The following is a 21,684-nucleotide window of genomic DNA, read 5'->3' on the forward strand; positions in this document are numbered from 1 at the left end:
AAGTTTCTAGAAACAATAATTGTCTTGGTTCTCACCGGTGCATTGCTCCTGCAGTCGTCTTTTCGAATGGTGGTTCGAATGGCCACTCTCTTGCATGTCTTGCCATCCTCTTTACCTATGCACATATCAACAGAAAAACTATGGACGCCCAAAAATAACTCAAGACAATAAACATGAAGATGCACAAAAGAGCACACGCTAACAAAGATACAGTTGGGTGACACATTAAACGGAAAAAAAAACACCATTAAAATGTGATGATTCTGCAAGTCTTTGAAAACTGCCGGTGGAATTGAACACAATTCTTCTAAAACACGTTCCTTAACTTGTTATTTTGATGATTACAGAGAGTGTTGCCTGTCAAAAATCTCCCACTGGTGTTGATTTTGGGTTGAGATCACAGTGCTAATAGCTGATTATAATCATCAGCCCTTGGAATATAAATGACAGTGTTGGAATGCAAAAACACTGCTGCAGATAATTGATGGTGCAAAAAAAAAAAAGGCAGAAAAGGCACTCACACTGATAAATAAAATCTTTTATTATCTGCAGTGATAACATGGGATTTCTGTTCTTTTTCTTTTTGTTTTTTGCGCTTTCAGTTACTTGATGTGCACTAAATTCCGTCTTTTTAACCCAGTAAGGCCTCCACTTCTAATATTTTCCTTACAGTTCTTTTACTTTACTAGAAACTGGATAATTGCTGAACTGAACATCAGTGTCAAAGAAAGAAATACCTACAGTAAATGACAAAAAATAAACAAATCCAGGACGCATAAAATGAAACTCTGTGAAATATCTAGGTGATTATAGGTATGATTTCCCCATTTTTAGTTATAATATTAACTCTATACCATAACTAGAGTAGAGAGCTAATACTGATAGACTTTCAAATGTCCCTTTCACTGTATGTCTGTAGTGTGACCCATCGATTAAACCTACAGATATCATACACAGACACCACTCCTATCAGTTTTTTTCCTTTAATTTGTCACCCGTCTGTATGCGCACACAAAAAACACAATCTTTGATCATTCACCACGTAGCCTGTCACTCACAAAAAAGGCCTATTGAATAGGGCTCTTTGTTGCCCAGCAGTAGGAGCTTTCTTTGATTGACAGTTTGGGTGATGGGGGGGTCACGGTTCTCGTAGCAGAGATCTGGATGTCCTATTGACTACTGACCTAAACTTAACCTCATTTCTAGCCAATCAAAACATTAGTGCAAGTCTGAAATATATGATGAAATGACAGATACAAACTACTGAAGCTATAGTTATCCTTCTATTGAGCATCACAAACAGTACTGGTAAATGAATGGTTACATACTATAGATTTATGCAAGGTTATAAGGTATTTATGTTATAAAGTTTTTGAGACTGAACCAAAGATGGGTAGACAACACGCACACCACACATCTCCTCACACAAAGCCAGGGTCAGGATGCCAAAGAATGATTGTAAGTGGGAATAGTTTAGTGTGGTGATACCTGTGTCACAGTTAGTACTACCAGTGGGGGTTACAGGATTAACGGTAAATGGTAAAACACCCACTCCAGAACCTGGGAGCATCGTCAGGATCACAGCCATCCGGTTCAAAAAATATTAAAAAAACACACACAAGGTTATGTTTTGCTCGAAAAACACAGTAAAGCGTCAAACACAGACACAAAGAGAACGGAATCAGTGCAGCTGGCAAGCACATGGATTTCGCTTCTTTTTTGAGGTACTCCGGGCAGCCAGCCAAGGAACACAGTCATTTAATTTACTAAAAAAAAAAAAAAGCTCAGCAGGGCAAACTCTAACCTCTTCACCAACTCACATTCTCATTGGTAAAATGCTCACCATGGAGCACCCCGATTGGCCAAACTGCAAGGTCACTGCTAAAGCAGGCAAGCGGGCGAGGCTGCAATGCCAAATCCACAGAGAGAGAAAATGTTTTAACATTTTAAAGGTTAAATTCACACAACCGAGAGACGTTGCATTACTTTACATTTTATAAACATGAAGAAAAAGTTTCAGGAAATTATTACCAACTAAGTAAATGTAATTAACTGTTCAGTGCAAGCATATTTAATCATAATATTTAAAATTTTATTATCACTTGTTTGAGGTTTCCACCAAATGATACTTCTGTCTGAGCTTAAGCTGCTCTTTAATATGCCAACAGAAGATTTGGGGACAAACTGGGAAAGCCAGGAATTATGGGAAATGTAGTGCTAAGCCAACAACCGACTTTGTCGCCACCCTCTACAAGGCCACACCCCCAACCACTCAGCCAATAAGCCCATCCACTGCCAGGCAACAAGGCGCTCACCCCTCTGATTGACAGCTCAAAGCATTACCAGAAGCATCTATTAAAATGGAGACTCACATGTCTTGCAGCAACCGTCCACATAGCTTTGTACCACACCACCATTCTACAAGGAAAGAAAAAGACGAGAAACCAAAGTAAATGGAAGGAAGTTAATTTACAAAGTGTGAAAAGCCAACAGAACAGACATCAGTATGTTTAGAGATCCAAACCTGAATACACTCTGTGTCATTGAATGGAGGGCATATCACCCCAGAAGCAAGGATCACTGCTCCCACTGTTGTTTCCATACAGTCAAAACGTGTACAGTTCTCTACCCAGGAACTCCCTGCCTACATGCACAATAAGAGTCAGTAGAATTCTAAGATAATTACAGTGTAATTCTACAAAACAGCAGTTCACTCTTACAGCAAAAAGCTCTGTCGTCCCATTTTCATTGGTGAAAGTACATGAGACGTTTTTGCAAGAGCCGCAGCAAACTTGGGGATCTGTGGACTGTACGTACACTTGGTTCTGAAAAGATGGAGGTGAACACAGGAGTGAAGAATGAGCAGCAGACGCAAAAGGACAGATCACTGAATGAAAATGTGGATTAAAAGTAGGGGTTGACCGAGTACAGGATCTGATATTCAGCATTTTTATGATTATTATATGGTTCTTTTTTTATACATATGTATATCCATTTCAATTTAAGATAAGTTGTCCTACTTTTACTCTTGGTGTTTGAGGTCTGAGCAACTGCATTTTCTACCTGAAAACCTTTTCTGCTACACTGATGAAACCACAGAATTACACTAAAATTTCTGCAAGATTTTTTTGCTTTTGCTTTACTACATTACTTAGGAAGAGTTTTTCTTTTTGTAAATGTCTGTGCACTGTTTGTTTTATTACAATATGGAAAAGTTCTATTTAAAGCTGCTAGTTTTTAGCATCACTGGGCAAAAATGATGTCATTACCTTTCAGAAAATTATAACTCAAGTGGTCTGAAAGGACGTCTAACTTCTGCATCTACTTTTTGCCTGTGTTTTCAGGCTGTAGAAAATCTACTCTATGGCAACCTGATTTTGGCCAATCACAAGTGTTTTCAGACAGGTAAGGAGTTGAATATGCGACTCTACTTGTCTGTTCAATATGGAAGCTTGGAAAAGTGGCGTCACTTTACCAGAGCAGTATGAATGAAACAATGTCGGGTTCATCCACATATATTCATATTTACACTTTTGATTTTGCAAGAGGAAAAGTCTGCCAACGGAAGGTGTTTTTTTTTTCTTTTTTTTTCCCAGTTCTGGCATTTTATTCCACTGATTTCAGTACCTGTAACTTTAATTGAGTTTGTGTCATTCTTACTTTTGACAAAGGTTTTAATTTTTACTGCAAATGTAAATCAGATCAAAATACCAACTACGAGTCTCGGTCAACCTCTAACAACAACAAAGTTGACATTAGAAAAATGCTTGACACAGTAACTATTGCAAGTAGAAGAATGTGTTACATTGGTTAGATACATACTGGTCCACATTTTTGGGAGCAGTTGACAGAGCTGATCTCCATTGCATAGAAACCTGTGTCTGGATCTTTGTGATTCAGGCAGTGGACAGTGTAGCACAGCTCTCCTTCAAAGTACTGAACCAGAGACTGACCTGGACCCAGCACTGTCATCCCTTGGAAAAGACACACCTCTGCCTTTTCTGCACATGCACACGATTGAAACACCAACAACAAATATGTGGTAAATGAAATTGTTATAGTGTACATTTCAACAGCAGGTGTTTCCAGGTGTGTGTCTGTGTGTTTCCATACACATACGGCATGTATGCTGAGGACAGTCACAGTTGTTGTCGCTGTCTGGAAGCTCAACAACCACCTCCCCCTGAAAATAAAATATGCTGACTGTGTATCTAAGTGCTTTCATTTTTTTTCTTTTAATCAAAAACCTGATTAAAGTAACTTGTGATCCAACATTTTTGCTGACTTACCACTTGACAGATGGGAAGAACACTGTCCTCACATTGGCATTCTGGGAGTGACAGAGAGGATGATAAAGACAGAGGGAGCAAGGAGTTTATGCAAATATGTGTTGACATCCTCTGAGATATTTTCATTATCAACCCAACAGAGCAATAAATTGACCCCAGTAACACCAAGAATGTGGATATTTCCGTACATAGCGTGGAGCTGTGTGCATGTGTGAAATAAATATGTAAATTTTGAGTGTGTACCACAGTGGTGCTGTGGGCAACAATGCCCTGGGACAGTTGTTTGGATTAAAGACAGACCAGGTGCACAGCTCACAGATGACTCAGGACACAAGTTGGCATCACACACTGCGACAACATGGGAATGGGAAAATACATAAACATGACTTTGGAGACAAGACATGAAAACAACAATACACATATTCACACACTGCTTACCACAATGGTACTGTGGACAGCAGCTGTTGGTGGTGTTTAGATCCACAGCCAGAATTTCTCCATGTGAGCAAGCTGGAATAGGCTCAATACATGACTCACACACTGCACAGACACAAAACACAAACAATGAATTCACAGTTTTGCTGCTGTCATTAGAGAAGTGCTAACAGAGCAGCTATGGCAGATAGCCAGCAGACCACACGACAATCCCATCAGTTTTAAACTGACCCGTGGCCTGCAATTAAAACTTACCACACAGGTAAGAGTAGCAGCAGGCTTTAGACCCCCTGACCTCTACTAAGAACTGATCTTCCCTGCAGTCCGGGGCAGACACAGGAGGGCATGCCATGGGGTCACACTCTGGGAATGACCGGTCACAGCACAGTATTTTAATTTAATAGTTTAGGGTGCATGAAACGTCATTTACAACATGTCTACAAACTTGCAAAGTAAAGTAGAAGTTCTCACCACATCGGTAGTCTGGGCAGCATGACAGAGCACTGTAACCAATCACCAGTCTGTTTCCATTGTCGCAAGGCGGAGCTTCACTGTCACAGATGGTCATGTTGCACTCTGACAGGGAGCGGGAAGGTGAGTGATAGGTCATTTAATTTTTCAAATGGTCAGCAATGTCTGCTTTTTGGATTCTTAACAGACTTAAGGATATGTGTTTTTCTTTGTTTATATTTTTTTCCGGACTCAAACATCATAAATTGCCATAATATCTAGATGTAACATTGTTGTCTTTTCACATCTTTTACCTGACATTCCATATGCTACATTTTTTTTTTTTTTTTTTTTTTTTTACATCATTGTCATCATCTTGTTTCTTTAATGTCTTGCTTAGACATTTTCCTCTTGTCTTTTTTTGTTTTGTTTTTTTTTTTATGTTGTGTCTTTTAGAATTTTTTTCTGTTACAGTGTTACTTATGTTATTTTAGTCTTGTTCAACTTCTTATCTCTTCTCTCCATTTCATATGGCTTTGGTGAAGTAACCAAATAATTTAGAAAAAGGAAATTATGTGTGTTATTCTTGTGTATTTTACTCAAACAATTGGTGATACAACATTTCCTAATAACAATGAACCTTTGAAAAAACAAATTTCCACCACAGGGGTCGTAGTTTAAGTATAGTTTTACTCCCTGGTATGTACGTAGTACTTGATGATATTTTGGAAACTGTAGGGATGGATCTTGCAGTGCTAAACTTTTCATATGTCTTATTATTTGCCGAATTTAGTTTCAGCCAACATTTTTAAAGAGCTGTTATATATATATACAGATTTTTCTGAGGAAATGTGACAGATGGAGCAACAGCAAAGTACAGACCTTTCTGAAATATAGGCATGCACAAAAATGATGTAAAAAACTCATGCTGCTTTTTCACCAACTAGAGGACTGAATTTCCTAATGTTTGCAGGTTTTTATAGAACAGTGGAAATGCAGACAAGTGTGAAGGGTATTTGTGGGTACTGAGACTTATATTCTAAAAGTAAAGGTCCAGGGTGGAAACACAGCCATGGAAGCTAAAGTATCTGTGAACTATGAGCCATAATACACCTATAAATAGTGAAATTTAAATGACTTAACAGTGAATGGAATGGATTAAACCATAATTTCTGAATAGCAATTCTCAGATGTCCGAGCTGGAATAAAATGATTTGCTTCATCAAATATAGCCTCGCTTTTCAACTCACCACAGATCTTCTTTGGGCAGCAGGCTCCTTCTTCTAGAACATCCAGTACATACTCTCCCTCCCGTTCACACAGTGGTGTAGGCACAGAGCTGCACTCAGGCTCGACAGCTACTACAGAACCATTCTCCATACACTTATACAGACAGCAGCTCCGGGAAGAGCCATTCCACACCTCTCCAGGGGCCCGGGGGTTACCCTCATTATCGGTGCATACTAGAAAACACCAAGCCAAAAAAACACTCTGAGAACAAAACACGACCCCAGAAGCTGGATTTAATCCTGCCGGAACAGAATACAGAATCAGCCAGATCAGGACTAGCGCCAATGCCTCCTTTGACACTATCAAAATCTGTAGGGCAGTATTTAATGTTGACTACTCTGTCTTTTCCCATTTCCCAAAGTTAATAAAAATCAGTCATTTTCTTTGTTTTATATATATCTTAAAACCTATTTAAAAAAGAGAGAGAATTCAGGCATTCAGGTCATGCTGTGTGTGAAGCCTGTGAGATTTGTGCACATCACACAAGCTAATGGCATTGGAAGAAGGAAACTAAAAAAAACATCAGAAAGACAATTAACTCACAGCTGTTGCTATGCACCTACTGATTGTGAGTCATTAATGTCAATGCTTTGATTATTGTGTGTAGATGAATAATTACTTTTTCTCTCCCTTGACCCTTCACAGTGTTTCAGGATCAGATGGTTTGCAAACTTAACATTACCCATAAATAATAAAAACATTACTAAAACATATTCAGATATTTTCCCAATGTTAATACATAGACTATATTACTCACCACAGCGATCCTCAGTTACACAGAATGGGGAATCAGCCCGGTGCAAGATGGTTCCACTGCGACACACACACTCCTCCCTGATAAAGGAGCAGGTGGTCTCTTCATAGTACTCCCTGTTCAGACAAGTGCGACTGGTGCAGGTGCTCACACATGGCTGATACTCCTTTCCAGGGGGACACCGTAATGCTACAGGAAGACAGACACTTAGCAATGCATGAGCAAATGCAAAACAAGAATTACAATGTGTGTGTACATGTGTGACATAAGGCCTTAAGGATGCACTCTATGTGTGTGTTGTTTGCCTGTCTCTCCTTACGGCAGAAGTTGGGTCGTCTCCAGCTGATACAGACTTGATGGGTGTAGCAAACTGCCACGTAGGCTGCCAAAAAGTCACACTGGTGATCTTTGTAGTGCAGATCTCCTGCCCACATGATGTCACAGAACTGTTCTGGAGGTACCTGCAAACACACAGCAAGAAAATAATTGGTTAGTTTTGTGTTTAATCAATGACTGATTTGGAATAATTAAAAATAATATCATCATGTTGAATAGATATTGCTACTGTGATATGAGTTATAATTTTAGAAAGACTTTCTGCATTATATTTTCACAAAAAAAAAAAAAAAATTAAAATGGAAATGTGATTATAGTTCAGGGGTCTGTAACCAAACAAATAGATTCCCTTTTATCAGAAGAATATGATTCATTGTTAAGTGTTGGTTATTGGTTTTCATGCTCCAATTTTGACAACATAACAACATGAACTGTTCATTTTAAATGGAAAGTCTGATTGCCTAAAAAACATTGGATTTGACTCAGAGAATCTTTGTATGTGTAAAGAATAATGTAGAATGAGTTCAAGATCATGAAATAAACCTCTTCAGGGAATTATTTTTCCAATAATCACTGGGTCACTGTATATTAATTCTCTTAGTAAAGAAACCAATAAAAAAAAAAATAATGATGAATTAACAGTGACTTACAATGATCTCTATTTGTGATCAGAGCTGTGCAGATAGCAATGCTTTAGTATTTATCCCTGTGAATGTGCTATAGTTGTAGAAGTAGCTGTAAACTTAAAAACAACTTGACCGTTCATTAAATACCTTGCTGTGACATGGTGTGAATGCTCTCTGTCGAAGCATAGATATACAGGTAGAACAGTCCCCAGTTGTGCAGTTGTCTCCAACCCTACGCATGTGTTCAGCCTCATCAGTAGTGTGGACTCTCCAAGCCTGCAGGAAAAGCATCATGTCTCCAACTTCCCTCACTACCGTCCCATTTGGCAGCTTTAGGTCATCTTCTGGATTCCCATCACAACAACCTGGTATGATGAGCGGACAGATGGTGGGCTCGCACACACAGATGTTTGGACTGGTGAATGAATACTGATTTGATGTGCAAGTGTGTACGTCAGTTAAATTACAGAGGATATAGTAAGCAATTTAAAGTGAAGTGAGGTAATACGTGTGTTAAACTCCCTAATTAAAAGCAATGGCTCTTAACATCTCAAATTGTCATATCTCATAATGACTCAAGCTTAAGTGATGCTGCTGTTTAGACATTAAGCCTTTAGGTGCTGATAGCTGGCACTTAGATAAATGAGACTGGTGCTGATGTGGTGAAAGTGGAGTGTGTGTTTTTGTGCACAGGTTCTCACCACACAGTCCTCGAGTGGGCACAGATGCATTACTGGGAGTGATGTACTGCAGCACCATGATGCCAGTGCTGTGATACCATTGTATGCTGATCCCACCAGGTGTATTGATCAGATACATGCTGCCTGTATCTTCCACATACAGAGAGTGTCTGGAAAAGGGAAGTCTGACAGGTCTGTAGTTTACTGTTACCTAGAGAAAGAGGTGCAGAAACAAGGCATTATATAAGTACAGTATAGTCGACTTTAATTTAAAACTCAATCTCACTGGTATACTTGTATAGAATAAAAGAATATCTGACTTTCTTAAACTGCAAAATTACTGCGCACTTGATATTCCTGTCTGACTTTTATAGAGGTCTTCCTCATTGTCATGCTGCTCCACTACAGCAGTCAAATTGGAAAAAGCAGAATTCTTTACATTTTATCACAAATGACAATTATCTTGCACCATGTTCCACTCTGTGTCACACAGTTGGATGAACTTCCAAACTATGCCACATTTGGTATCTACAGTAGATATTCCTTCATGTTCACATTAACGTTGACAGGCATACCAGCTTCATTATCTCATGTTTTTTATATGACTCTTTTAACTGGTTTAATTAATTTCCTTGTCTAGTGAGATTGTCAGTGGGTCTGCATGATTAAATGAAAGATGAAATAAAGTTTTATAAATTATGTATGTGGCATATTTGAAATTGTGACTGTAAACTACGTAGGACTACGTAGTCACCTTTCGATCCAGTCTGTGAATAATGATTCGGTAGGACGAGGTAGTGATGTTTAGCTTCTTGAAACAAAGACCTGATGTTCCACCTGAAGGACTCTGTAAAGGGTAGGGGTTTTAATTTAGAGGGCCATAATGCATAAGATATTTGGTGAATGGATAACAGTCTTGAATAACACAAGCAAAACAACCGTCTGGAAAAAAAAAACCCTCTACTCACTATTCGCCTGATGGAGTTGACACTCTAAAAAAAAAAGGAAGATATTTTAATGAACAGAATGTTCAAAGTCAATTTATACGCTATTCCTTGTTCATACTTGTTACCTGGCTGGTCGGACATTTTTCCACAGTACCGATAATAGTCTCTCTTGGAAGGTTAACAAGGATGTACGAGCCATTATCATACAAGGCCACATTATTTCCATCAAACGTGATCACACGCAGATCTGACATAACGGTGCAGCGACCTGGAAAAACAAGTTCAAATCATTAAGTCTGTTATTAAAAAATCAGAAGTAGTCTTTTTTTTTTTTTACTCCAAACTCACAGGGGCACTGCCATTGTGGACAGCAGGGGTCTGTATTGATGAGGATGGGCAGGCCCAGCAGACTGCATCGGGGAGGAGTTGTGTTGTAGCGGCAATGAAGAGAGGAGTTATGAAGCAGGAGTTCTCCATTGAAACAGATCAGCTCAGCACACTCATCTATACGGTAAGAGTAGGGAGGCTGTGGAGAAAAGTATACACATTGTGGTTTCCAAAGACAACTGACATGTCCCTACAATCATATCAGCAGCTGAAAATGTAACACCTGTTTGTGTGTCTTTATGTCACATTTAAATTTGCTGCAATTACCTAAGCTTTGCAACTCGTCTCCATTCACCTGGATGAAACTGCTGAATGAAACTAAGAAATCTCATATTTCTGTCATGATTTCTGAAACATTTCCCGCTATCTGACTTGGTGGCAGATACTAAACCACCTTACATAATCAAAGTTTAATTTATCTATATATTTCAGTCATACTCTTTGCATTTTGAAGTTAATATTTATGTCAAATCTGATGTGTGCAATATTTGTTAACAAAGCCAAAAAGGTAAACAGGAATGTATTTTTTAATTCACGTGTTCCAGAGTTCAATGCCAATAAATGGCTCTTGTTCTTCATTATATTTACTCTATGTATATGCACTATTGTTAATCTATATTATTGACAAAAGGCAACTGTCAATCACACTCAACTGTATCAAAAACAACAAGACTTACTGTACAGGGAGTAGTAGGTAAAAGAAATGGAGGTCTGGTTGATACTTCCTCCGTTGTAACAGATGTTTCAGAGGTTGTGACTATTTCTGTGGTGGAGGGCTCTATGGTGGGTTCAGTGGTTGTAGGGAGGATAGCTGTTGTTGTCAATGACACTGTTGAGGTTTCCATTGGGGTGGTGGTCTCTACAGTAGTAGTCGTGCGAGCTGGTGTAGGTGTGGTCGTACTTTCGAGGGTGGTTTCAGGTGTTGTTGTTCGAGTGGTAGAGGGTGGCGTGGTTGTGTCGGTTGTAGTTGGTGGTAGTGTTGTCGTGGGGGTGGTCACTGGAGGTGGGGTGGTGGCAACAGTGGATGTCAGCACCGTGGTTAATGCTGGGGTTAAGGCTGGTGTTGAAGGTGTGGAAGTAGTTGTAGTGATAAGCAAGGTGGAGGTAGGAGGAGTAGTAGGAGGTGTAGGAGAGGTGGTGGATGGGAGTGTTGTGGCTTCGGTGCGTACAGTCGTGGGCATAGGTGTGGTGACAGTTGTAGTGACACCTGTGGTTATTATGGTTTGGGTGGGGGTAATTTCAGTTGTTCTGAGAGTAGTCGTCTCGGGTGCCGTTGAAGGAGTGAGAGTAGTCGTGGTAACAATAACAGTGGTAGCAGTAGAGGGCAGGAGAGGAGTGGTAGTAGTCGGATATGTGGTTGGTAAAGTGGTGAGTAAAGTAGTTACCCGCTCTGTGGATATTGTTGTAGTGGGAGTAGTGGGAGTGACTGTGGTTGCAGTTGTTGATGTGGGTGTGAGAGTAGTGGAGGGGGTAGTGGTCGCTCTGGTGGTGGTGGTCGTAGTGGTTGTGGTTGTTCTGGTTGTAGTAGTAGTGGTGGTGGTGGTAGTGGGTCTTGTAGTGGTGGTGGTGGTGGTGGTTGTGGTTGTTGTGGGCCTTATTGTAGTAGTGGTACTAGTTGTTGTGGGTCTTGTGGTAGTGGTTGTCGTGATTGTAGTTGTAGTTGTTGGAGGTGCTGTAGTTGTTCTGTTGGACCGTGTCACGTAAGCAAATGGAGTTGGAGTTGGTGGAAGTATCACACCTAAAGAAAAATGCATAAGATCATAAAACTGTACTGTGCTTAAAATGTAACTATAAGAAATCTAAGGCTTACAGTGACTACTTAATGGAATTGAAGACAAGACACTCTTTGTACTCACAGTCTTCCGTGTAGACACATCTTCTTGTGACTTCATCAAGGACCATATTCTTCGGACAACGCGGGAAGCAGCCCTCTACACTGTAACATATAAAATCATATTCAGTACATGGGCTGAGCATTATTTAATGTTAAAATGAGTCATTATAATTAATGAAAATCGAGATTGAAACTAGCTGTAAGAAAATAATATTAGTAAATAAAAACTTCCCAAAAATGCATAAACTAAATCAGAACTACGTTGTAAAATACAACATGAACTAAACTGATATGGAATTGCAGCTTCAATCACATCTGTTTTTGTTTCTCTTTTGTCCAGTCTTTTTCTGCATCAGTATATCATGGCTTTCTTCAAATTAACTGAGAGATCAAGAACAAGTCAACTCAATGCTTATCAAACTTAAAGTAGTTAGGTGCTTTAACATCTTGACATCTAATTTTCTGACTTTCCAGTCCAGTCTATGAAACTCACAGGGGTAAAACCTCCCTTGAACCACAGTGAGGACCAAACAGAGGGTCTTTGGTCTGACCAAAAGAGGTGGTCTCAGTCCAGATCAAACTGAACCAAGATATGACTCATTTACAGTTACACCTTTGGGATAATTTGGACTTTCAACCAATCACAGGATATTACTCAAGACTACTGTCACAAAAATAAGAGAAAAAGAAACAGAAGAATTTAAAAATATGCTGAATTATCATCCTGCTCATTCCAGATGGATGGTTGTCTATAAATGGGGATGCAACATACAACGATGATACAGATGATAGTGACAGGACATATTAGACTGTTTCTTTCACAGGCTTTTCTTCCACATGACAGAAAAATTAACCAGACCAAATGTTTGCAATGTTTGATTTGGAATTCCACATGTGAAAAAGCCCTTATACTAAACTGAAACCAAAAACTAAACTTAAACTTAATACAAAATAAGAACAAAACTAACAACTTTCATCACTATATTAGCTATTTTTAATGTGAAAAGAATCTTACGGAGGCAGAAACTGGCAACGTGTGGCGTCTGGGTCACTGCATGTCTGAACACATGGGCTCGCACACGGCTGGTAGCGCCACTCACACATCATACGATATGGGATGACAAAACTGCTCTCTACCACAATGAAGGAAAAATACATGGTCGGTGAGTGTGTGTGTGTGTATATTCAAATGAATATGTGTTTATGTTGTGGACATGCACGTTCCTGACCCTCCAAAGTGAAACTGCTGCTGGCCTTGAAACTGTCTGTGGGGTCATATCGTTGGGCTCGTGCAGCAGTGCGTGTCAGGGTCAGAAAAATCCCAGGTTGGCCGATAAGCTCAAATGAGATGTGACCTGGCAGAAACAGACCCTGGTGCTGGATAAAGGTTGCCCTGCGACTAAACTCTGCTCCCCGAGTCCAGCGCTCCAACTGAAGACTGCTGTGCCCTGACACAACAAGGAAATAGTTTGGTCTCTCTGCAGATTCCAGTGATACCACAGGGACACCTGAGAATTTGATCAGAACAGGGGTTAGATTAGTGCAAAAAGAGTGGCAGTGTATCATTTTATGACTGTGGATACTGACGTGATGTCCTGTCCTTCTGCAAGCCTGCAGTGATCATGAAGTTGAACAGCAGGCCTGGGGGAGGCAGCTGACCCGGTCTCTCTCTCACCAGTGGAAATACTGAGCTACTGGTGCGATTCACTCCGAAAACTGTATCATTGTAAACAGCACTCACTAAGGAAAATGGCCCATCACCTAACTCTGTAGGGAAGTCAGAGAGACAGGAAATGAGTGTTGTGATGTGCCACATAGATCTTTGAGAAGTACTCTTACACTTACCTTGATTATAGTATTCACAGTCATAGGCTGCAAGAGAAGAGCAAATCAGTTCAGGAGTTATAAAGAATATCAAAAGAACAGAAGTAATAATATGGTGAGATATAATGGGTTGAGGGTAATAAATAAATGGAATATAAAACAGCAGTGTATTTGCTGATGCAGAGACTGGTAGAAGTAGGTCAAAGAGGTGAGAGTGGAGTGGTGTTAACTGATATGTGTGGATACTTACGACACACAGAGGGTGACCTCCAGTGTATTGTGACCCCTTGTTGGCAGCACTTGTGTGCATATGCGGCGATGGATGTACACAGACACTCACAGTCCCCTCCTCGGTTACAATTGCAAGTGTCAGTCAAGCAGTTTCTATAGAACCAGGCCACGTCCACCTGGAAGGTACACACCATGTATAAATGAATACACACACACAAACACCAGTGACATGCACATATACACACAGTTAAACAGACAAACTCATAATGAAAGGCCTAATCTCATTGGGGGAAGCTGGGGAGGTCTTGTTTTTAGGGGGTGACTAGTTTTCAATAATTCAGACAGGAAAAGGAGTGATGAGATATGATGACAAAGGAATGTGGGTCAGCGTCTGATGCAGAGGGGATCAGTTGAGCTCTTTGACAGGCAGACAAAATGTGTCCGCAGTGAGTAGGTCTGCCCAAATGCCACACTAATTAGGCTACTGTAATGCAAATTAAGAGCAGACTTCATCCAGGCTGCATTTTCATGTTTATTTTTTAGCACTTTTCAAGCTACATGATGCACAGAACCTGATTTGGTGATGTGTTAAATTTTCACTGGAGTAAGAGGCTTGAATTTAAATATTTAAGTCATCTTACTAAATGGGTTAGGATGAAGTTCTCTCAACAGTTAGAATGTAGAAAGAACTTCAGACGAGCTGCTAAAATAAGGGCATTTGTCTAACTTGGTTATTGTCTCCAAATTTTGAGAAATACTCAAAAATGGACTGAAAAAAGAACTTTGCTATCTAAAGAAAACTGAAACAGTCTTCCTGTACAATAATAAAAACCCTTTGAGTCAAACTTTCAAGTTTCAAAGGAACTACAGCTCTTTGCGTGTACTTATTTGTGGAGACTATCTACCCAATAGCGATTCAAGCCAGACAACAAAGAACTGCATGGAAAAGAACAGGAACAGTGGAATTGTCTTGCTGTCACCTAAAATAGCCTCTCTGTCACCTGAAAAGACTTTACATATTTACCTACACTATGTATCAAGGCAAAACAGACACCAGCAAAATTGCTCTATTCTACATTTAAAGTGAACTATATTTGTGAATTTGTATTTCCTTTCTACAAATTGAATAAATAAACCATAAAAACAGCCAGATGGTTATTTTACACAAAAATAGCATTTAACAGAGTGCGATTAATTATGGATTATGGACTCAAGTATTGTATCTGATGTATAGCAATCCCTAACAAAATAAAAAATAGAAATTTGACAACTTCTCTAGGGAAATTTTGAAGCACAAGCAACCATTGATGCTCACCATGTTGTTTGCATATTACCAATAAATCCATTGAAGTTAATTGAGTGCTGGGGTACTATCTTTAACAACATTTCTGTGCATATATACATGGCTCCATCTGCTGGTCAAATGCAGCTATAAAAATGCAGTCGAAGCACATTTAGATGTGTTTTCTTGTGAGTCCTTCAGCGTGTGTAACCTTGCATCTGGTGTGGAATTTGGTATTTATCTCTTTGAGAAACAGAGTATTGTCTGGGATCAGTTAAGAGTTGTTCCCATAACCCCTCACCCAGCCCTACTCCCCCGCTGAAAGCAAGATAACCTTTCCGCAGCTGCACTCATTTCATATGAATGTTTGTGTGTGTGTGTGTGTGTGTGTATGTGTGTGTGTGTGTGTGTGTATGTGTGTGTGCGCGCATCAGTTCAATGGCACTCACCACATTGTGACAGGGTGCAAAGACATCGCTGTAGAGGAGAGCACACTCTCTCTTGGCGTACGGCTGTCTCCCCAAGTCCCCTTCACACGGTCGCTCAACTACACTTTCACTTTCGCACTAAAACACAGGAACACACACACACACACACACACACAGATGGTGATTGAGTGTCTGATTACTCTTAAATATCACAGAGGACTCGAGGGAAACAAGTGCACATAAATTACAGATGTAACAGAGGGCTAGAGAGGAGTGAAAGAGTAAGTAAGTGGGAGATAAACAAAGACAGAGAGAGCAAACAGGGTAGAGTGAGGATTAATGGCCGAGAAGTCCTGAGCTGACTTATACCTGTCCCAGGGCCCAGCTATCTCCAAAGGACTGTGCATTATTGACTTCCATGTGGCTGGAGGTGGTCATGTCATTCACTGTCACGCTATCAAAATTTCCACACAGCCCACTGAGATGACCCTAAAGGTAAAAAACGCAGAAACACTGTGTCATGTATTGCCATTTACTGAAATACCTGAAGGAGTTAAAAATATTCTGTTGTGATCCAGACCTTCCATTGAGGTCCAGCTCTGATGTGTACAGTTGTCTTGCGGTCCCATAGGATTGTCAGGTCCTGATTAGCGAAGTGGACTACAGTGTAATAGCCTGCCTTCCACAGTTCAAACTCTGATCCTCTGCCAATGACGGTCGATGGGCTCTAAGGTGTTACAAACACATCACATGGGTTATGACAGAAATTAGTGTTTTGGTTTTTTTTTTTTACCTGATATAGGATATTTTTAAAAGAAATGCAGGTGCATCAACATTGTGTGTTTGGTGTAAAGAATGCATGAGTGTGTGCATAGTTCCTACAGGGTTGCCAGAGTTGTCAGTGAAGTAGATCTTGGTAAGTCCCACATGAATGACCAGTATTTTCATGCACACAATGCCGCTCTCATAGCAGTCCTTGTTTTGGGCGACAATGGACACCTCGGTTTCTCCTGCACTCTGGTGACAAGGGAAACAAAATTATATTCATGAAATATTACTCTTGGGAGGAACAGAGGTTCTCTCAGCTCAGCTCACTAACATAACAGATTGGGGTTTTTTTACATCTAAAGTCAGACTGTACATGCCACACATTCAAACTAGAGATCTTTATGAACCTGTTCAGGAAATAGTGTCATTCTAGATACGTGAAAGGTGACAAGAAGAGGAAGCAACTTCAGCCTGTTAAGACACAGCTCTGACCTCCTTCTCCATTCTTCTAAGGTCTGTGTGGTGGTCGGCAGCCTGTTGGATCTGAACTGGAGGGTCTGTTCTGCTAATTCTAATTCTATATCCCTGGGAGCGCAGGAGCCCTGGGGTTTGAGGTGAACACTGGTCCCTTTGTGTGACTACAGCTTTGCACAACGTCTGGTAGCATTACCATGGTGCAAACCAACTAACACACACACACACACACACATACACACTCAACACCACACATACACACCTTAATCTTCTCTAATTAAAAAACACCCTTTCTTCCAAGATTAGAAACACTCTTGGTTCTTCTTTCCAAGATCCAAATCAATTTTGGCCAGGAAATGCAAAGGATGCTACCTCCTTGCTCATAAACACACACCACTTCTCACACACACTTCTTTGACACAGTCTAGCAAAAGCAGCCTGACACCTGCTTCAGTGCCCAAACTTTGCTTTTTTTTTTTTTTTTTTTTTTTTTCATACATGCAACACATCACTTACATCAGTGTAGGAATGTAACTAAGAACTTTTTCAAATTTCAAGTACTTATACTCAACTTGTGTTTCCATTTATACAACTTTACACTTCTACTCTACTACATCTCAGAGGCAAGTATTATACTTTTATCATTACATTTGCGTAAGTTATTAGTTAACAGAACTTATTAAGAATTTTACATCTCTGTTTATATATTTGTGACAAACCAAAATATTAAGAGTTCCTTTAGAAGTTGCAAAAATTATACTACTTCTAAGGCTCAGTAAATACTTTAAAAACTTGGCTTAACTGTAAAATGTATTATCACAAAGCTGAAAACAATAGATTTTTTTCTGCTTTGTTGTAGATGTATGATGTGTAAAATAATTACAACCATATGATGATCTCATAGAAAATGATGTAGAATATGAGGCATTGCTATAGATTCAATTACCCCAAAGTATATATAGTTCAAATGACTTCAACCATAAACATTTACTGTAGTAAAACACAACATACATGTCCAAAAAGTATCCAAAAACTATTTAGCACAACAACAATTTATACTGAAAATACTTTAGTAAGAATTTTGCTTTTAATACTTAGCTACTTTAACTTAAGTAAAGTTTTGAATGCAGAATTTGTATTTGTAGATTTCTTCCACCAGTGCTCAGATGTATACGCTGTAAAGTACTACAGAGAAACACACATACTTCACTTACTTTAATCAGATACACCTGACAGTCAGAGTGGTAGTCATACTCAAGGCCATCAAATGTATGATAGTGTCTGTCACTGTAGACTGTACACACAGCTGGGCATGGTGAATAGGTGCAGTTAAAATAGCCACGGTGACACACACTGAGGAGACAAACAAGCAGATATACAAATTTCTTCTGAGATTCACATTATTAAAAATTTGTTTCAATTTTCCATAGAAAAATCAACACGGTAATATGGAGTATGTCTTTATGAACAAGAGGGAGGCTTTACAGTTGTTAACGTAGTTATCTAACTTTGCAAAGTGTGTGGAGTGCACTTAGGGCTTATACCATTTGTAACATGGTGTTTCCACAGTTTCTCCAGGAAGATACTCAAGGCCCAGCCAGGAACAGGGACAGTTCTCTGGATAGTAACACTCTCCATGGTGCAGCACCAGCCTTCATAGATTAAGCATATGTAAGTAACATTTTATTTATATAGCACTTTTCTCTAGCAGTTTTACAAAATGCTTCATGAAGCAAGAAACTTAGAAAATACTGATGTGGATAAATACCACAGATCTGTGTAAATGTATCTTTAACAGAGGCTTTTAATTCTGACCAACTCCATGTTCTAATCATTATAAATAAATAAATGTATTTATTTTATTCAATCTTCATTCTACCAGGAAGTCCCTTGAGATGAAATAAATTTTTTAGGGAGTAAATATAAACATATACATAAATAGGCAATAAACATTAAAAAATGTGTATAAATATTAAACATATTATTACAGCCTCCAATTGAGTTATTACCTCCATGCTTGCAAACTGTAAGTAATTTTACACATTTTCTCTTCTTTGATTGCTAATTATACTTGCACTCTGATAGTTTAATTTGCTAATCAGGGTCTACAGGCAAATAAAGTTTACATCAATATTCTGATGAAGCACTTTTCTAAAGTATGCTTGTTCCACAATACAGAGCAGCAAAATTTTGGAATGCAGCAGATGAACATTACCCAGGAGGACAGACACAGCCGGGGATGCATGGTGTGTTTGGAGGACAGGTCAGATTAAGCATAAGGTTACGGCAGGTTGGTGCACATGCTACACCTCCTCTCTGCTCACTGCAGCTGTGGTACACCTTCCCCTCTGGACACTCCCCAACTTCTACACTATCTGGCTCTACAAAGTACACACACACATACACACAATCTTTAAACATCAACCGCAACAGCCAGTCATGGGAAACAAGTTACAACTGCAGACATAAGGATCTTGATTTCAGCAAAAGGGACACAGCCTGAAACGGCACTTTGTTGTTGGAATGAACGAGAGTGGAAACTGAAAGGAGGGGAGAGTGCGGAGGGGTTACCTTGTTCCTCTGGCACACACTCCATCTTCCCATTTCTGCACAGGCTGATGGAGCAGACAGGAAGAGAAAGAAAAAGGGGTGAGTGTTTGGGAAAGAGAGCAATGTTATAAAACACAAGACTAGTTTAAGTGCTCTACGTCTCATTTGACGATCACTCAAGCTTTTATTGCTTTCTCAAATGTATCAGACGGCGAGTGTAAAGATGTTGCACTGTATGCAGTTACGAGAGAAGCCAAAGTGAGCTTTTACTTTCAATGCGGGTCAAGGCCGACAGTGACTCACCAGGGGCCAGAGGCGCTGAAGGTCACTTCCCCTGGCTGTGACACACCACCCATCCAGTAACAGTGACACTGAGACCTGGGGATAAACTCATGACATTAATTCAATTACGTTAACTAATGCTGATGCACTCTGTGCTGAGCTGTGTTTTTCTGTGCATGTCATCAGGATTATTATAATTGATGAAAACGAAAACTAACAGCGTAAAAATAAATTTGTTGAATGAAATCAAAATAAAAACAAAAAAACGACATAAAACACCTATGGTCAAAGCAACAAAACTTAATGAAACTGCAAAAACAAGGTTAATTTTCCTGTGATTTTTATGACTCATGGTGTATGAGAACAAAATGGATTTGTTCATCATTAGAAATCTAATAAGCAATTGTAATTGTACTAGTAATTTAGCAATTTATTTAAAACATGTAGCAAGAACAACTCAAGCACTCAATCAGCTCATCATTAAATTAATAATTATTAAAAAATCAAAACACAAATAGAAAATAAATGCAGTCTCTCTATATACTCAGAAAGGACTGGAAGTAAAAATGCATACATACCTACATACATATCTATATATGCATATATACACATTCACGTGCATATATTTACATACATATAACTACATGTACGCAGGTTTGTTGTTATTTTCCTTGTTGCACGTATTTTAACAGTTTTGAAATAATAAATAATAATAACAATAATAATTATCCCTTTACATTCTAACTTTACTTTCATTCAGTGAGCATGACTATTAACTGGTAATTGATAATTCTTTGCTTTGAACATAAATAGTGCCATTTTAAATTCTACCTGGTCTGGGTATTTTAATATTATTGACTGTAAGAAGAGTGTGTATGATCCTAATACCCAGTGTTGTGAATAACTGTATTGCTCTTCTTTGAAGTATAATCACTGAATGTAAAATGCTTTCATAATTATTGCCTCAAACCTCTACACAGTAGCTTAAGTAAGGTGAAACCAATGTGTAGTACAGAATACAGGATGCTTAATAATCTAAAACCTATTTTGCTTTGCTTATACTAAAAATACTGCAAAGCTTATGGGTGATTTTGGATGCAAATATTTTATGTGTGATACCCATTTCACTCCTTCAGCTATTATGACCCAGAGAAATGTAATTTTACTAACTCTTTCTATATCTACCCCATCTATTTGAATCTTTATTTGTGTATTTAGTCTGCAGTTACTGAACTGATTTTTTATTTTTCTCAGGTAATAGACACTTTATTTGTATTTATGAAGTAGTTTCATACAGTAACTGTCTTAAATTACCACCTAAACACAGTTGTATTATCAGGTCATTAAATGTCTCCTAATCCAGTCTAAGACTATAGATCTAATGTCATAATGGTCTAGTTTTTCAAAAAAAATTCTGTCATTTGATGCGTCTAATACTTTTTTTTTAGATCAGTAACTAAACCAACTGCATACTTCTTTTGGCCTATGGAATTTGTGATTTCTTGAATTGACTCTAAATAAAGTCTCTGATTTTGTAATGTTTGTAATATTTGACATCATATATTCTTTCTTCCTACCCTTTTCAGCATATATAAATAAATCTGTCCTCTTTCAAAAAATCTAACTTTCATAATACCTGAAAAACTAAAATTACCTGAAAAATACTTGAAAAACAAAACTGAAAATCAGGATTATAATCTCAAGCCAAATTGAAATCAAACAAGAAAATTAAATTTAAAAGTCCAAAAACTGATGAATATTTCAAAAGTAGAATATGTGTGTATTTCTGTCAAATGGAAACAGATAATATATGAGGT

The 21,684-nt window shown here is 38.8% G+C and overlaps 1 protein-coding gene across 1 annotated transcript in view; it reads right to left on the minus strand.

Annotated features, from left to right (window-relative positions):
• Nucleotides 1-21,684, minus strand: part of otogl (otogelin-like) — a 29,963-nt gene that overhangs the window by 1,319 nt on the left and 6,960 nt on the right. Inside the window, 36 exon segments of the mRNA XM_030137489.1 lie at nucleotides 36-115; nucleotides 2,373-2,418; nucleotides 2,525-2,644; nucleotides 2,721-2,825; nucleotides 3,823-4,001; nucleotides 4,120-4,183; nucleotides 4,290-4,330; nucleotides 4,533-4,637; nucleotides 4,728-4,829; nucleotides 4,980-5,087; nucleotides 5,196-5,300; nucleotides 6,425-6,637; nucleotides 7,222-7,407; nucleotides 7,538-7,679; nucleotides 8,328-8,545; nucleotides 8,882-9,071; nucleotides 9,615-9,707; nucleotides 9,829-9,852; nucleotides 9,933-10,075; nucleotides 10,156-10,333; nucleotides 10,872-11,932; nucleotides 12,051-12,130; nucleotides 13,044-13,161; nucleotides 13,258-13,536; nucleotides 13,616-13,795; nucleotides 13,874-13,900; nucleotides 14,103-14,259; nucleotides 15,815-15,931; nucleotides 16,163-16,282; nucleotides 16,374-16,520; nucleotides 16,676-16,810; nucleotides 18,250-18,388; nucleotides 18,580-18,687; nucleotides 19,251-19,416; nucleotides 19,607-19,650; nucleotides 19,889-19,963. Coding sequence (XP_029993349.1) covers nucleotides 36-115; nucleotides 2,373-2,418; nucleotides 2,525-2,644; nucleotides 2,721-2,825; nucleotides 3,823-4,001; nucleotides 4,120-4,183; nucleotides 4,290-4,330; nucleotides 4,533-4,637; nucleotides 4,728-4,829; nucleotides 4,980-5,087; nucleotides 5,196-5,300; nucleotides 6,425-6,637; nucleotides 7,222-7,407; nucleotides 7,538-7,679; nucleotides 8,328-8,545; nucleotides 8,882-9,071; nucleotides 9,615-9,707; nucleotides 9,829-9,852; nucleotides 9,933-10,075; nucleotides 10,156-10,333; nucleotides 10,872-11,932; nucleotides 12,051-12,130; nucleotides 13,044-13,161; nucleotides 13,258-13,536; nucleotides 13,616-13,795; nucleotides 13,874-13,900; nucleotides 14,103-14,259; nucleotides 15,815-15,931; nucleotides 16,163-16,282; nucleotides 16,374-16,520; nucleotides 16,676-16,810; nucleotides 18,250-18,388; nucleotides 18,580-18,687; nucleotides 19,251-19,416; nucleotides 19,607-19,650; nucleotides 19,889-19,963 — 5,395 coding nt within the window.

Source organism: Sphaeramia orbicularis, chromosome 6, assembly GCF_902148855.1.
Source record: "Sphaeramia orbicularis chromosome 6, fSphaOr1.1, whole genome shotgun sequence".
NCBI classification, from domain to species: domain Eukaryota; kingdom Metazoa; phylum Chordata; class Actinopteri; order Kurtiformes; family Apogonidae; genus Sphaeramia; species Sphaeramia orbicularis.